Source organism: Ixodes scapularis, unplaced genomic scaffold (assembly GCF_016920785.2).
Source record: "Ixodes scapularis isolate PalLabHiFi unplaced genomic scaffold, ASM1692078v2 PGA_scaffold6__148_contigs__length_123643588, whole genome shotgun sequence".
Lineage (NCBI taxonomy): Eukaryota > Metazoa > Arthropoda > Arachnida > Ixodida > Ixodidae > Ixodes > Ixodes scapularis.
This window is the reverse complement of record NW_024609881.1, coordinates 107,389,034-107,406,697: the sequence shown is the minus strand read 5'-3', so window position 1 is coordinate 107,406,697 and position 17,664 is coordinate 107,389,034. Positions and strand designations below refer to the sequence as shown.

General features: G+C 44.2%; 1 protein-coding gene across 1 annotated transcript; it reads left to right on the top strand.

Annotated features, from left to right (window-relative positions):
* The first annotated feature begins 576 nt into the window (after positions 1–576).
* Positions 577–14,217, top strand: LOC8036254. Its single transcript, XM_029987324.2, has 4 exons — positions 577–625; positions 3,689–3,738; positions 10,102–10,491; positions 13,984–14,217. Exons 2-4 carry the CDS (start codon positions 3,702–3,704, stop codon positions 14,193–14,195), a joined length of 639 nt encoding a protein of 212 aa, XP_029843184.2. The 5' UTR covers positions 577–625; positions 3,689–3,701; the 3' UTR covers positions 14,196–14,217.
* Positions 14,218–17,664: the final 3,447 nt, after the last annotated feature.

Below are 17,664 nucleotides of genomic sequence, written 5' to 3'. Positions count from 1 at the left end.
ACACTTCGTTTTATCTTACGTCCGGACGTTGGCGACGCTACGACGTGGAGTGACGAAGGTAACGACGTCATCACCGCAGGTCGGCGGGCATTGAATGTACTTGATTGGTTCAACGATGACAGAACACTCATCGTATCAAGGCGAACGCCACGTTGGAGCTCTTTTGACGCTGTTTGATTGGTCCAATACGCTCGTAGCGTCGACTGCCTCCAGCCTTACAGTGAATTGAAGTTTTACAGCGAGGCCGGATGGGGCAAGCGCACAAAAACCACGAGCGCCTTGACGATGCAATTATAAGAGCTGCTCGAATCACTTCATCGGAGCGTCGCATCGGCTGCACTGAAACTCGGAGTGAAACCAAGTTTAATCATGATTGACATTTTAGTCATGCCAAATTGTAAGTGGCGAAAATTTGAATATAACTATCTGCGAAGATGCATAGTTTCGAGAAGAAGGTCTCTGTTTTTCGTATTATCTCTGACAGGGCCGTTCCGGTCACGCTCCTACCGCAAAGATATGATATGGCGCTCCATATCAAGCCCCACCGTGTCCTGAATGCTATCTTTCGGTGACACCTCAGCTCCCCAGCAATTGTGCCCATATTACACACCGTGACGGTCGCAAGGTACGTACTGATTTTAGCTATACGAACAAACATATTTTGTTAACGCAGTAAAGGGAAGCCTACAAGCTCTCCGAAGGGAGATAAAAACTAAACCATGGCGTAAAACATATTGAAATTTAACTATTACAATGAACTTCCTCTTTTGTTTGGCTTATATCACGTATGTTTCGCATGTCTATTCAGAGTCTAAAATACCCGCAAAACTAAGGTCTATATCAAATCCTTGAAATAGGCATTGGATATGGTATTTACATCAGAATAACGCGGTGCTGCATCTTCGCGAAGCGTAAGCTCGTGTGCTTGAGAACACGAGCCTAAGCTTGGGAACACGAGCAGCTTGGGTTGAATACCCACCCCTGCCCGTTTCAATCTGGTTGAGCGGCTTTTGGCGTGCGGTCGTGTATCACTACTGAGTGATTCATGTTGAAGACCCCAGGCTAGCGGTTGCACTGCACTGGCTAAATTGCTAAAGCTGAGACACCAGCCGTTTATTGGGGCTGGCGAACTTATAATTGCAGGTTTATATTGAGCTGCTTTTTCATTTCATAGGCAAAGTTACATAAGGCAGAAAACAATGCAAAATCACTATGAAAAATTTCATGAAGTCGGACCCCAAGCAATTTAGGAGTTATCTCTGTCCCATAAAAAAACCCTTATCAAATCTTGAAGTTGACGGTGAGGTCGTTAATAATCCACAGGTTATGGCCAATGTATTCAACACTCTCTTTCGGTCCGTGTTCTCAAGTAACGTGCCTAAACTTCCTGGTCACGGTGTGAGAGGCGGTGTTGGATACAACGGACCTATAATGACAAATATTTCTATTTCAGAACAAGGCTCTTTTTTTTTCTCTTTTGTTGCAACTTAAAGTGCAGAGGTCTGGGGGACCCGATAACATTCTAAACGCATTCTTAAGACGGTACGCTGAGTGGGTTTCAAAATATCTAACGCTTATCTTTAAAGCTTCGTTATCGCAAAGTTCCGTACCCTCCGACTGGCAATGCGCTAAAGTCGTGCCTATTTTTAAAGCTGGCAACAAATCATCCCCAACCAATTATAGGCCAATACGACTGATTAGTGCCAGCTGTAAAATAATGGAACACATTGTCTCAAAGTCATTATACGACCACTTAGAAAACAATAAACTTCTCTATAAAAACCAACACGGCTTTAGACGAAAACTTTCAACGGTTACCCAGTTAAGTGAATGCACTCCCGACTTTTGCAAATCTATTGATGCCGGGGGACAAACTGACGCAATATTTCTAAATATCTCGAAGGCTTTTGATCGAGTCCCGCATAGACACTTGACAAAACAACTTTAATTAATTGGAGTCAGCTCGGAATCGGTTAATTAGATAAGTGCATACCTCAAGGAAAGAAGACAATTTGTTGAAATCAATAGTACCGCATCCTGCGCTTTACCAGTATCATCGGGAGTCCCACAGGGCTCCGTTTTGGGTCCGGTTTTATTTTTAATATATATTGATGACATTGCGCAAGCCAATAATGATTCGATTATGGTATACGATTATTTGCCGATGACTGTCTTCTTTACACAGATATCAAAACTAGCGAGGATCAAACTAATTTGGACAGCGCTCTATAAAAAATTGGGTCACGGTGCCAAGAATGGGGGATGGTAATTAATATTGACAAAACTGTACTTCTAAGGATATCCAGTAAGAAAAATATTCTACCTTATGCTTACAGAGTTAACGGGTCTCCTTTAAGAGAAGCGAATAGCTATAAATATTTGGGTGTAACAATTGAAAATAACATAAATTGGGGGAGCCACGTTAACAACATCTGCTGTTCTGCTTAGCGTACATTAGGATACTTGAAAAGGAATTTTAGATATGCGACTATGAGTGTTAAGCTGATGGTCTACAAAACAGTCATACGACCAGTATTAGAGTACGCAAATGTAATATGGGACCGTCAGAAAAATCCCACTTAGAAATTAGAGAACGTACAAAGACTTTCAGCTCGGTATATACTCTCATGATATAGACGAACGGACTCTGTCACCGGCATCTTAAAACAGCTTGACCTTATACCTCTCTCTGAGCGTCGAAGGAATGCAAGACTAAAGTATATTTTTATGATGTATCATGGTTTTTCAACATTGACTACACCCTGTATATAAAACCCCGCATAACTCGCATTCTAAGAAATAGCCATTCTAAAATGACCCAGCCTTTTCAAAGTAAGTTAATGTATTTCACTGTTCTCTCTTTCCTAAAACAATGGATGAATGGATCCTTCTACCGCAGGCCATTGTAAACTCAAGTTCCCCTACAGAGTTTTTAAATAATTTGAAGCGCTTGCAGAACTAGTTTGTTCATGTTACTATTGAGTGGTGCATGCCGTTTGCTAGTTTAATAATGTCGTATTTGTAATATGATTGCAAATTATACTTGTTGACGCGGTGTTTCTCGTTTTCCTGCAGCTGTTTATTTCTGTATATTTTTGCACTCTTCTGTAATGTATGCGGTGTTCTTGTTTGGTGCTGTTGTTTATTACCGTTCATTTTTTTACCCTCTCCTGTAATGACCCCAAGAGGGGTTAACAGTATCTTGAAGTAAATAATAAATAAATATTTTCGATCCTATAAAACAATATCTAATAAAACAGGTTAGACAGCACCAGAACGCAAAAATAACGCTTCACACACTCCCAAATGTTTCAAGTAAAGACACGCAGGCCATGCCCACTTTCCTTCTCGGGACGAGCACTGAGGAGGACATGATAATTGGCATTAATGTAATTTTAATTGTAAATTAACGTAAAACTGGTAAACGAACATTACTTTTATAATTGGTTATTTTATACTATGCGACTTAAATCTTAAAATGAATGATGACATATAAATGATTGCAAAGCCGCAAATAAACACTATGATGATTGAAAACTCCTTCACTTTCTTTGAGACCGGGAAGCTTGGTTATTCATGATGGAACTCTAAACTACGCTGTTCTGTCTGTTTTGTCTTTTGTGTGCGCGTTCTTTGTTCTTGACTCGCATTTAAAGCCTGCAATACAATTTTATTTGTTCCTTTGCAGATTCGCACGCAAAATGTGGATGATAATTGTGTTCTGCTGTTTCGTTGTTTGTAAGTACACAGAGATACAGTGATCTTGAAACAACATATTGTCGAATATCATTTAGTTTATTTTTGGTTTTCAGTTATCGAAGTGACCCGTAGTATTATCTAATATTATAAGAGCCAAACATGCAAATTAAACGGTACTGGAAGAAAGTAAAAAAAAAAAAAAATTCGAGGCTGATTGCTAATATACGGTATTGTCTTTGCGTGTCTCTGTACATCGTGCGTATATTGCACGACTATGTTGTCGTACCTTACGTATTTTCAATGACACGTCTATGTCATCTTAAATACGAGTTCAGGTTGCTTCATAGTCATCTAACGCATCAAGTTACTCTATATGCAAACAGATCGTACGAATTTTTAGTTGTTTTAGTGGCAATAAATTTTGAACTCCACCTTTCTAACGAACAATTAATGAGAAAAACGCCCAAAAGACCCATCATCTTTGTCTTTGAAAGAAAGACGGTCGCGTACGCTATCAAAACAACAGCCTTAACCCTAAATAGAGTTTCGTGTTTTGGGGATTCTGTTTATTTTTGTTTAGTTCGGGGGGCTTTCTGTGGAGTTTATTTCCCCATAGATGTGATGTTTTCCGGTGTACATTTTTGGCGTCGGAAAGATTTGGCGTTTATTGGGGCTTATTTGTCCGATAAAACAGATCACGGGCATAGGATCTCCCTACATTCAGGGAACATGCGCGTTATCCGCACATTCAGAGAACGCCCCTGTACCGATAAGAGGATGAAACCAGATAATCAATCTGGCTTGCAAAGAAAGCAGTCTCAAGGAAAGCGAAGCGCGGACTTTGTTCCGGGTAGAAGCAATACGCAGGCTTGTATGGTATTGACTACAAGTAACCGAATTACTTGTAATTGATTAATCCCGGGAGTAGTATTGTGATCAGTCGAGCACTTTTATTACATTGAAATCACGATGCTAGTCGGAATACTCTTAAAAGTTCTAAAATTACTTTTGACCATTCCTAGTTTCCTCTCCCCTTCCTTATGGCTCTGTTTGTTTCCACAACCTCGCTACAAGGAATCTCCACGACCAAGTCCCCGACAAGAGACACGGTCTACCAAAAGTGGTGGACTTAGAAAATGAGAAGTTCTTAATCCGGAGATTCTATTCATAAACTGCACAAAAGACCCGTTTCGAAACCGGCAAAAAAATATGCGATCCCATAATGCAATGCACGGTTACGCCGTCGCCGACGGCAACGCCGCTAGCTGGAAAATTTGCCCGCTAAATTTAGCGGTAAAAGTTTTTGCTAAATTTAGTGGGGAAATTTTTTGCCCAATTTCAAATCAAAAACAGCTTCCGAGTGCCTGACAAAAGCGCTTGAGGCACGCAATATTTGACGCCGAAAAGAAGCCGTTTGTATGGAAATCGCTCGAGTGCAGAGTTGTCGATGCCAGATTTACTCTCGACGTCGCCAGAAGTAACCAGCGTATTTGTTCAAAGAAATAAAGTTCTGCCTACACAAATTTATGACGTGGTGCATGGCATTTGACGTGAGTCAAGATTGCTGGAGGTTAATTTTCTTGCTCAATTTATTTTATTTCGTAAATCATACGGAATACAGACGAGCAGACTTCAATTGGCGGATTTGTCCCTTATCTCATATTCTCGGTACGTTCTAAGAAAATGTCCGTGTAACAAATATGTTTCTAAGGTCAACATTGTGAAATGCTGCTAATGAATACTTTAGGAACCCTGATAGTTAAAACTTTTCAACAGGGCCTAGGATGGACCCTCAAAACATCTCTCGACTACTTAATATTTTTAAAGAAACCGATGTAGACCATATCACTTCTCTTTTGCATACAATGCGTCCTCACATGGGGGTTCACCGGTTGGCAATTTTCACAAAACGTTAGTGTTCCTCGGAAACCGAAAAGTGAGCATAAAATGGTGGTGCGAGTACATCAGGTATCTGCGATTGAGCACATTTTTAGTCAGGTCGTCGACTTGATTTTTTGCTGTGCCTTCAGAGTTAGCCTCTTTATTAGTTTATTTTTATAGAAACTGGTATTAGCGGGCCCATCCAGTATGGCTGTAGACAACTGTAATCCTCCCCCGGCATCATTTCAGTCATTTCGCCGTTGAACCTGGCCGAACGAAGAATATGATGAAATGGAGGCGTTAGTAATAACGTTCACAATTTAGGCTCGCAACTACGTTGTAGTTCTCAGGGTGTCCCATTACCAGTGTATCATTGGTTCTGTACTACAAGGAATATCTTTATTTCACAAAACTAAGCGAAAACGACATAACACAAACAACAAAGCCGCGAACCCGCCGAACCCGAAACCAACCAATTTGAAGCCACTTTATGGCGCCGCAAGTGTCAGCGCCCTCTGTCCACAGGTCAGGTGAATACTGAACTGGGAGATCGGTTGCCGAGTGGGCTAGCGCACACCAACTCGGAGCACGTGGAGCGAAAGCTCGCGCTACAGAACACATGACCCTGGGTTCAACCCCACCCCTGTCCATTTTGATCTGGATGAGCATCGTACCGGCGTGCGGTCGTGTATCACTACTGTGTGGTGCACGTTAAAGACCACAGGCTAGCGGTTGTACTGCACTGGCTAAATTTCTCCTCTACAGCTGGGAGACTCGTCGCCTGTTGAGGCAGACCAAGTTGTAGGCTGTATAAACATACACACAACCCAATTTTTTTTTTTACTACTGACTTGAAAACGTATATAATTAGCAGAAATTTAAGGAACCGTTTTGCATCTCTGATTGGTACATATATGATTGCCAAACGACGTGTGCGAAAACAGGCTCTTGGTTCGACCACAGATATGCAATTCCGCTCACTGAAACAGAAAGAAGAGGCTGGAAATATGCCCGAAATAAACCATCGTTGCGTGCTTGAGGAGCGATGCGTGACGTTTTGGCTGAGGAAGTGGCAAAAGCTTGTACACGATTCCAACGGCCGACTCGTCTGGCTTTTGCGTATGGCCGAGGAGATAGCCAACTCCCAAAAACGCAAGAATCGCCTGGAGGGAGAAGGTCCTCTAAACATTGGGCAGACAGCGGGCTCACTATGCTATGCTCTGGCAACAGCGACTTGACGACTTTATTTCACCACGACACGGCACCACCACGACCGCGGAGCCGTGGACACCACCAGGGGCGGATTTAGAGGGGGGGGGGGTCCGGATGTCCTGACCCCCCTCTAGATTTCTGCTTGTGTAAATTTTAGGGCGTAAAACGAAGGAGAGGGGAAGGGGGTTCCTAAACATATGGTACGCTGACCAACACCTGATCCCCCCCCCCCCCCCCTTTCATGAAATTCCTGCATCCGCTCCTTGACCACACACCACGACGACGTGCGACCGGCGGGCACGCTTTTTGCGAATGAGTGGGAAACAGGAAACAATAAGACGACGACGATGATGGCGCATGCGCGGCTTGTCACCGCACGGCGCACTAATTTCCTGACGCAGCACGCCGCAGCACGCCGCATCCCGTCACCTCGCGTCTGTGCCTTCGTGCCCCCTGCAAAACCGACCGTGGCTTCCCGCAGTGGTTGGCGCCAGGCTATGGTGCCTGGAACGCTTCTCCGACTGGTGTGTTTACCGCGGCCAAAAAAGTGGTCCCCCGATTTCCGCCTGATGACGTCATAGAAGTGTCATGATGTCGCGGGTCGCGACCCTGGCGGCGTCTCAACAGTTGTGGTACAAGTAGCAGACGCCTGTTCTGCTGCAGGTCGCTCTCCACTGTGACAGCTCATGGAAGCTAGAGCAGCCGGAAGTTGGGACGCCTGGGACGCCGTGATGGCAGCGACACTCGCGTTCGCTCGTGCTTTTCCCCAGCATTTCTACGGCCAACCGCCAGGATCGCGGCAGGCAACAACATGACACTCCGGCTTCTGTGACGTCATTTGTTGCCACTCGGGGACCACTTTTGATGTATGGGCGGGATAGGACGCTAAACAAACCAGTCGAAGACGCGATCCAGGCACCATATCCAGACTGGCACCAGTGCGATACTCTGCATATACAGTTACATTAGGTGGCGCCATCTCGGAGCGCCATCCCGCAGTAGCTATATAAAGCAACTTTCATGTTTTGACTCGCCGTAACGGGCTGTTCTGTTCTCACATATAGGCTTGGGACGCAAACCTTCCGGGTTTCAAGGGTGCGTTTTCCAACCCAGAAGGTTAGAAGGCATGAAGAGGGCAGGAAGTCGTTTCTTTAAAGCTTAGCCAAAAAACGAAAAAAAGAAAGTAAACAAGGCGAACATTCACTAGAACACAATTCGTTAAACACCATGAGGCCTGGTGCTAATAACGCGTAAATATATGTATATATATATATATATATATATATTGTTTTAGTTGAGTTTCGTTTACGGCCAGACGCACGGGGTATTTAGGGCGGCTGTGGAGCGAAAGGAATCTGTATGTCGTTGCGCGTTGCCGTGATGAGGCTTTGCTGTGTGAGCGGCAGCAAAAATTGAATCGGCTGTTCTTCCGCAGGGATTTCGTTTCATCGGTAATGTCCGCGTGCATTACATTCCGAATTTTGCACTGAGCTGAAATAATTAGTGATCCTCCGCCGCTCGCCGAACTGAGTAAGCGATGAGTTTCATTCCCCGATTGCCGTCGCTGCAATGCAATGACTACCCATCGAAGAGGATCCCCGTGCGTGGACTCCGTGGCCCTGTGCACTTCAATACAGATTACAAGAGCGTATCGAAGTAATTGTAGAGCCGGACTCTTTTAGGGACAGTTTATACGTTCACTTCTTCTATTCAGGAACGCTTCCCCCCTACCCGATGGTAAATAAATAACATATCTGGGACGTTTGGGTGATGGAGAAAGATGTAATTGTTACTTACAAAAATACATCGGGTGCGAACACGATAGGTTCGCGCTTCCCAGACGGCATGACACATGTACAGCACTGAAACACACACACACACACACACGCACACACAAAACTAAATTACAAAAGAAAGGAAGCTGACGCTCCGGACTTTCAGTCGTTGGCTGGCTAAACGTCTCAAACTCAGCTAAGGAATCAATATATGTGAAGCGTAAAACCGAGTTACATATTTTACGCCAGTCATGATATCTTTATACAGCCACACGCTTGTTCCGCTCTGGTTTCGGAACAACTATCTAGTTCATTCGCAAATCCGTGAGGTCACACGCAATCGGCGCTCGATGTTTTTCTTCGGTTGCGATAGCTTACCAACGCGAGCACCAGTCGACGTACGCGAGCAAATTCATGGCGATCATGCTTTGCGTGGGTGTCCAACAGCGCACCTATCAACAGCCTTGCTCCGTCCACTAAGAGCATGAAGACAATCGTAGATAATTGTCGAGTTATCAACAAAGGCGATGAGAAGCGAACGCCACGCATGCTTGCACTCGTCGAGAGCCACTATAAGCCACCAACAACCGCGAGCATCATGGGAAGGACCTCATCTGCAAGGAGGTTTGTTTTAGTTTGGCGCGGGCAAGGACGATAGAAGCTACGTGACTGACTGTAGAACCATCTACGACCGCGAGAGTCACGGGATAGAGGCCTTCAGTTTAGAAGGTTTGTTTTGGTTTGGCGCGGGGGAGTGAAAAAACGTGCGAAAGGGGCGAGCGTCAAGAGTGTGTAGCTTGCAAAAGCTGCAAGGATGACGCCATGGCCTCTTGAGGTCTTCTAACATTCTTGTTCCGAACTGAGCGCTCTAACTGAAGTTCTAGTTACGTTGACTTATGGTCACGTCTTCCTCCTCGGCCAGTGCGCAGGCGTTTTTTACAGTTGTTTAGGAGATCGGTGGCCGAGTGGTCAATTGACACCAGCTTGGAACACGTAGAGCGAAAGCTCGCGCTGCAGAACACAGGGATCCGGGTATTCAATCCCCACTCCTCGCCGTTTTGATCTGGATGAGCGCCGTACCGGCGTGCGGTCGTGTATCACTACTGCGCGGTGCACGTCGAACGCCCCAGGCTAGCAGATGTACTGCACTGGCAAAATTGCTCATCTACAGTGGATAACAACGTCACCATGTTCTGGCAGACTAAACACCTGCTGTATAAACAATTAACGACTTTTTCTTTGATTTTAACATTCTTCGCCGATTTATGCATATGACCTTTTTGTTTTTAGTACATCTCCATTTATTACAATCTTTTTCGGCAAAAACTGAAGGCGCCGCTCCTTATGTGCGTAACGGCGGTTCGTGTCCGTCGTATTTCCAGCCTCTACGTCCTGTTTCGTTGAGCAATTATATGCATTTTAGTGATCGAGGCGAGGACGCGTTTTTGTACACGTCGTTTGGCGATCGTATTCGTACCGATAGGAAATGTAACACGGTTGCCTAACACTCTCTACTGTCCTTTTCTGCTTGCAGGTACGGCGAGCGAAACTTCCGTAAGCAATCTGTACATGGACACATTGCTGAAAATCGACGGGCCCCCGGGAAATGAGGATTATTTCGAAGTCCCCGAATTTAATGTAACCGTGAGGAAGTACGGAGTTGTGAACCCGAAGTTGAGTGTAACTTTTAGAGACGGAAGTCTGTTAAACTGTGGGACCTTGGAACGCCGCGGCGACTGCGAGGGTCCGGTGAGACTGGTCGGATCGGCGTACATCAAGTGCACAGTGCTGCTGCGAAGTTTCGAAGTACTCTACCGCGGAGGCGAATACACGTTCCATTTTGGGACGTCAATAGGAGGGCCTGCAAGCGTGGATGCAAGCATTCTCGATACCAAGGCCAAAGTGGAATTTCGTCATTTCAAAGGTACTGGCTACCTTGGCATTTGTTTTTGTTGTTTCGTTCCGAGGAAAAGCCTATCCGCGTGCTTTTGTAGAATAGCTACGCATTATCAGTGGGCATTTCCAGACCGCCGAAAGTTCTGCAATACATACTCTGAATTTAGGGCAAGGTTAATACAACGTTTCACCGGTATACTTCAACGAAATTGAAATATAACAGCCGCGTTCAGAAATAGGCTGAAAATGATTTACAAGATCCGTAAATGACAATCGCACGTTTGTATTTTGAGCCTGATGGCTGTATTTTTCGTTATAAACGACCCACTCTGGCCAGCGCTCCGAGAGCAGCCAGCGAAGAGCACGTGACATCTGCCGGAATCGTGACGTATATTGTGTCGGGTCGAGGACAGGGAGTGAACACTCCCTATAAGCCCGGCCTACATGAAGTAGGCCGGGCTCATAGGGACTATTCACTGGCGGCCATAGCTGTGTGCGCGACTGCTGAGAGCATGAGAAGGGCGAGCTTTTACAGTTCTTTTGCAACCTGCATTGCACACCATCAAGACGGGCCATCTTAGCAGCCTATTAATGTGAGCTCGTTCTGAGCATGCGCTCTAAACAGTACCCACAAATACGGCGTCCAGTGGATACTCCCTATTGAAGGCACTCAACTCCCTCGCCGTAAGCGATGACTAAAGGCCTGTTCACACAAATGCGTCCGTAGCGACCGCGACGACAGGCAAAACCGAAACGACCGTTGCAAAAGGGTCTTCAACCGTCAGTTGCCATAGCGACGGGGAGACGCACTGCACGTGTCGTTCACGACGCAAGGAGTTGGAGCGAGCCCAACTTTTTCCGCTGCGTTGGAAACAACCGAGACAACCGCAACGACAGACCAATCGCAGGTCGAAGAGAACTGGTCGCGCGCGTTGCATGCCGGTCGTGCCGCGCTCCTTCTATCTGCAAACACGGCGTTGGTGGTGATCGTCGACGTGGACGGCGTGGTGAAAGCTCATCGTTCCGCGTAAAAGCGCTATCCTTGACTGTGAATTTTCGTCGTGTGTCGCTATGATAACCCAGCACGTACTAGAAGGGAAGATTCACCTACTCGTGCGGCGATGTCGTGGCGGCACTCTCAAGACAGCAGAAACGCCCTTGCCGTCGCGTTTGTTTACTTCGACTACGGTGGTGCTTTCTAAGCATTTGTGTCCTCGAACATCGCCCGGATTTCTTATTTAACGCATTTCATGCGTGTGCTCAAGTTCAAGGTATTACTGGCGCGTACAACGATGCGAATTTTCGCGCGTTTTCATTACCGGAGAAAAGTGATTAGTGTTAGCAATCCTGAACGCTCGCAACGTCTATCTGATCACGAAATCACATTTTTACGTTGGTATATCACTGCTAAGATTACATCGTCTATTATAATCGTTGAAAAGGCGTGTGGCGAGATTTGTACTATTGGCAAAGTCGTGTATTAGAGTCTTGAACGTCCAAGACGGCGTACTGCATCTTTTTCTTTTCTTTTTTTCATACTCTATACCCCGCAAGCCTATCATGAAAAAAAATAATAATAAAGCTTTAGGCTATAAAAATCTGTCTCTCTATATTCTGTTACTGCATTGAGTGGCAGTGCGTCCCCTTTTAGAGGCACCACTGAAACAGCTGACGGCGACGTAGAAGCGGTCGCCGTGCTGACGACCCGCTGCGCTTGTTGCAGTGGTTGCAGGTGCGTGTACGCGCGGCGCAGAGCGGTCGTTCCGGTCACTCCGGTTGCAACGGACGCAGTCTCATGTAACCGACGTGTGTGAACGAGCCTTCAAATCAAAAGTTGCGCCCCCCCCCCCCCCCTTTTACCGGTCTTTCTATTTTTTTTTTTCTGATAAATAAAGTATTGTCTCACTCACTCACACTTACTACGACAAAAGTTTTTCGAGAATCGGCCGTTTTTCAAACATTTGCGACGGAAACGTCCGTTTCTTGACAGGTCTCGAGATGCCTACTGTAGGCGACGAACGCATGATGGACGCATAGGAATTGACTGAAATATGCCGTCTACAACAGATGGAATCGTTTGCATAATGATACGAGTTTGATCCTTCATTTATTGGGAATTTGGCGGGTCTAAGAAAACTCATTAGGTTCATAAAAACAAATTGCATTGGCGTGCGATGCGGGATACTGTCTAAAGAAATTCTCCACACCTACGGAGATTTGCTAAAAACGCTTCGAGGGAACCATCTCTTTAGAACATGATATAAAAGTAGCGTCAGGCCCCCTTTTTGATTTTTGAGTTGACGTGCATTGTAATGAAGGAGCAGTTTTTTCGACTTTGACATTGACGGTTTGAGATATCAAGCTTTATTTTTCAGTCATGCAATATGAGTGTGTTTCGTACCTGCTTGTTATCATTAAACACACAAAAAAGAAATCTCGCTAAACTTTCCGTTTTCAGTAAGATAACAAGTAGCGAAAGAGGCGGAGAATAACATCGGGTTCGTTAAGTACCTCTTACGGACTGTTCGTTTGATCACTGAAATGTGCGGTGAAGCAGCTTTTGTGCTATTACAACTTCTCGAAATGCGTCTTGGCCAGCACTGCGACCTTAATACACTTCACATCGTCATCCTACGTGGTTCGGCTTCACAGTGTTTTCATTACAGTGTAGTTTTCACCTTTCTTAAATTTTGCGGAACCCTCCACGGACAGGCGTTCGCGCGCGCACACACCTCGAGCGTGGATTAACGATGTGCACGGGCACCTCTTCACTTCTAAACGCCCACAAAAAGTTGACCACGAGAATAGAAGTTTCGTTGCACGCACGTCAGCAACTTCATTGAACCCGGTCGAGTAATCTTTCAGAAGGAACCACTGAGCCAGCGAAGCCATCGTGTCGTCAGCTAGCAAGACAAAACCGGCTCTGAAACTTCGTTACGGGCGCTTATCATCACTTTATGACAGTGAGACAACCTAAAAGCTCTTCATGATTAGATATCGTAAGAACACAACAGTTACGAACATTTTTTTTATCAGACAATTTATAATATCAGGTACAGCCCTCATGCATTTGTTTATAACAAGGGCCTAATATGCTTCGTTTCATCAAGCGCATCATCATGAACCGTCATGATGTTCATCATGTTTCTGTACGTATTCTATCATCGCTGAGCCAATCATAAACAAAAAAGCCAAGTGATTGGCACTCTTGATGCAGCTTGATTAATTCGATTAGCTCGTAGCTTCAGCTGCGTCTGAACTTATGCTGAAACTAACTATAGCAACGGTTTGTTTTGAGCACATCATGCCATGTTTTGACATCACCACTTCAGGGGACAATTCCCCTTTCTAGTTTCTACAAAAGTGGCTGTCGTTATGAACCGTTACAAATTATTTCGTCCGATTTGACTTTTGGAATAAAATATAAATATGTGTTCTTTAACAGCTCCATGTAAATGGCATAGTTTCAAGAACTAGAGGTGCTGATTTCCCTGTTCCATTTTTTTTTATCTTGTTACAGGAAACCAGACAGAGGAAGTGCGAGTGACTGTGGACGAAGTCGGCATACAGCTGGGACACCTGATGCCATATGTGAAATACGTTCCCCAAGAGATCATGTTTCGAGATGCGGTGCAGTCGAAAATGAACGAGACGCTGTCGAACGTTATCCCCGAAATTCTGGCTGACCGAATAATCTTTGCGATGGATCACGTGAACTTCCCCCTCCCCTAATAAAGCTGATGCACACCTTCCAGTTGCTTCCTTTGCGCCTGAATCCACGCGAAACTACGGATACTACTTACCACGTGTGACTAGAGAACACAGAGGAGGGAAGACAGAGCCAGGATATGGCACTAGGGAATACATCTTACTGAACGAAAATCCAAAGGCCTTGGATCCGACAGATTTGAGTAGTTGAATTGGCTGAACGAGTACAGCCTCGGGGTTTTCTCCTTTGAATAGACAACTTCCTAAGGTACTGAAAGGTATAATAAAAATAACAAAATTATTAATATTTTATTTTTCTTTAGTGCCCACAAACAGCTGTAACACCTTTTGTGGGGTGCACTGTAATTTCGTGTTTACATGTCAACACAATTTAAAATACAAACATGAAAACAATTCCACAGAGATTTGTAAGGGCACAAATACAAGTTTTCAGAGCGAATACAGCCTTACACTAACTCTTGGTTAGAAAGAATACACTTTTGCAAGCCCAACTTGAAACCAACAAAAAATCAAGAAAAACATCTACGTCACAATCGTATATAATACTAGAGAGAGAGGCTGCATACGGCATAATAGCGATGATTCACAAATTATATTATAATAAAATATTAAAAAATAGCGACTAGCTCTGGAGAGTACAAGAAGGTCTATTATCATCAGTAAATTATCAGTTTTAACAGTGCCATGCACTATACCTTGTTAAAAAAAAGGAATGGCGCTAACAGCCCTCCTCGTTGATAGCCTTTCAAGGCTAAATAAAGACAGCAACAAATCGTAACTAAAAACAGTTTCCCACAAATGTATCTGTCATAAATAATATAAATAATTCGCATAAATTTCTTCTGCACACGCTCAGTCATTTCAGTTGTGTTAAAGATAGTGAATTCCAACTAATTGCACCAAATTCCAGGCTTGAGCGTAGAAGGCTAGAGAACAGACGCACTACAGATTATGGTGAATTGAAAGAACTCAGTGATAACCAAGTGATCATACCTAACTTTCTTATCGCTGATCCAACGATCTTAGAAACGTGCGCAATGAATGATAGAATGCTATCAATATAGACGCCAAGCTCTCTTACCAGAGACGCTAAGCTATCTTACCGACTGCCTCTAAGGGAGGCTTTGCGAGGTAAGTCTCTAAACCTCTGGGTCGTATTACCTGTCTCTTTCGGTCTCGCTCATGAAGATTGCTTAATACGTTCATGAGATGAGAACAGTGCGATATATGACGAAGTCCTAAACAAAAAGGGTTGTTTCGCTGTGCTTGGGATTTGTTTTGTAGAAGGTCGTGTATGGTGAGAAATGTGCGTTAGGTATTTTGTTACGGATGTCTTTCGAGTTGAACAGTAGTGTTTCTTGAAAAGATGACCTTGAAAATACCTTTTCTTGAAAAGACCAGGGGATGTGAAGAGAAGAAGGAAGACTGCGTCAAATTAAATCATTGTTGTGCGGGTTATGATACGGTGTTGTTCTGTCCTTTTAGCTGCTTGTCTCTGGGCTTTTCTACCAGAAATAACTCGTTTGTCGTCTTCATCGTTGTATGTGATTTGTCCTGTGTGAATGATGAAAGACTGTTCATTGATGACAAAAAGTGATTTTGTCTCTTGAAGGCTATGCTGAAGGAACTCTCTGTCCTCATTTGTGACTCACGCAGTCAGAACGCCCGCGGGTGTGCGGCAAGTCTAATACGCTTTGCAAGTGAACTCAAGGACGTACCTTGCGCGTGAGAACGTCAAAACAATATCTCGAAACACAGGATGAAAGAAGGCTCGTTAATAAATGAGACGCATGAGGTAACGCGCTGGCAAGGCAACCGAACACGCGCTATTTTTTATTTTGTTTTACCTGAGGAGAAGCAAATAAGTGCATTTGATAGATAGTTAAATGCAGGAGGCGTGTAGATAGCAGGCGTCGCATATTCTTCGGGCGTATGTGCACAGTTGCAGGTAGTGTTGGTCGCTTATAAAATGTGTACGATTTAAACCAAGCTACTGGTTTGGCAAAACGGTCTGTAATGCTGAAAATTTCCGAAAGGTTCTGGTTTTGTACGCGTTATGGAGTCTTTTATTTGCCTAACTCGAGTGAAGCCGAGTCTTTCAATGCACTTCGTTCAATATACTAGAACATTTTAGTACAGCGTACGCTAAGGATTGCGAGCGTTGCAGGCGCGTTCTCAATCCATGCTCAAAGCGACGGCACGAGCTCCCGCTAGCGACGTAGCCATTGCCTACGAAACTCTATTTACACACAGGGAGAGGGGAATTCTAACGTCTTCCTGCTCTCAGCGAAAAAAAAGTTGATATTTAAGGGAGTACTCCCACGATATTCTTTGCGCTACCCTAATAAACTATACTTTTGAAGTCACCGGCTTTTACACTTTCTGGTATATTATTTAGTAGCATGAAATTACGAATAGTTATTGAGAAATACACAAATAAATGTGATTCCAAAACCAACGTTCAAATATTCCCGCAAATATATCCGGAGAGTCTAAAAATGGACTATGCCGAGCATTTGTTTCGTGATGCTGCATGGGTGGTGGAGAGAGTTTCCAGAGCTTTTATTTGAAACCGTGAAGCTGCTTGTATTTAGTTGGCAACAAAGTCTACATTCCAAAGATCGAACCCCTGCCTTCCCATTAGAACAGGTTTCTTTTGTTGCTAGTAGAGACTTCAATTTAGAAAAATACGGCGACGACCAAAATTTTAAATTCAACAACTTCGCGAGGAAAGATACGTTGGTTCAATATTTGGTTTACAAATTCAGCGATGTTTGATGGTGTTTCTAGCAAATGTTCAGGGAGATCGAGGACTACGAAGAAAAGGCAGGAGTACCCCTTTAGAAGCAGCATTGGCTCTAAATAACTTTTAACCAGATTGAAAATTAAAGCAAAGTGGACGTGTTAACAGTTTTATAAATCTTGAATACACTTAGATAAATGTATAAACCATGGAGTACACATTATTTACCACCAATGATTCTTCAAAGAAAACGTTTAAAACAGAAAGTAATGCATCGGGAGACTGTATAACAACTACAACATGACTTTTCTTAAAACGTCACGAGCTTAGCAGAGCGATATCACAAAATCGTTCCTGGCGCAAATAATCTCGCAAATAGAAGAGTATTAATTTATCGGCACTCTGTTCCCCAATATTGTAGTGGGCGCCACATCTTGGTGGTTGTCCAGAGCGGACGCAACTGCCGATCGTCGGGATTCAAAAGGGCAACTTTCTCAGCATTAGATTGGATGTTAAAAAGCTCATGTAATATTGCTTTGCTCTGTCGCAGACTGTTTAAACATTTGTGGAGGAAGGAAAATCGTTGTCTGTCATTTCAGATAAAGCTTCACATAACTGGCAACCCCGATTTTAAGCCACAAGATGGTTATGTGTCGTTACTTTGAAGCGTGGCTTACTTAGTGGTACTGGTTATCAGTATCTAAATGGTGATGCAACGACAGGACGATA

Bases quoted from the DNA above. Each gene is read 5' to 3' on its own strand.
- LOC8036254 (XM_029987324.2), top strand. From the start codon at position 3,702: ATGTGGATGATAATTGTGTTCTGCTGTTTCGTTGTTT. The intron at 3,739-10,101 runs GTAAGTACACAG...TTCTGCTTGCAG, and splicing joins GTTCTGCTGTTTCGTTGTTT to GTACGGCGAGCGAAACTTCC. The intron at 10,492-13,983 runs GTACTGGCTACC...ATCTTGTTACAG, and splicing joins GGAATTTCGTCATTTCAAAG to GAAACCAGACAGAGGAAGTG.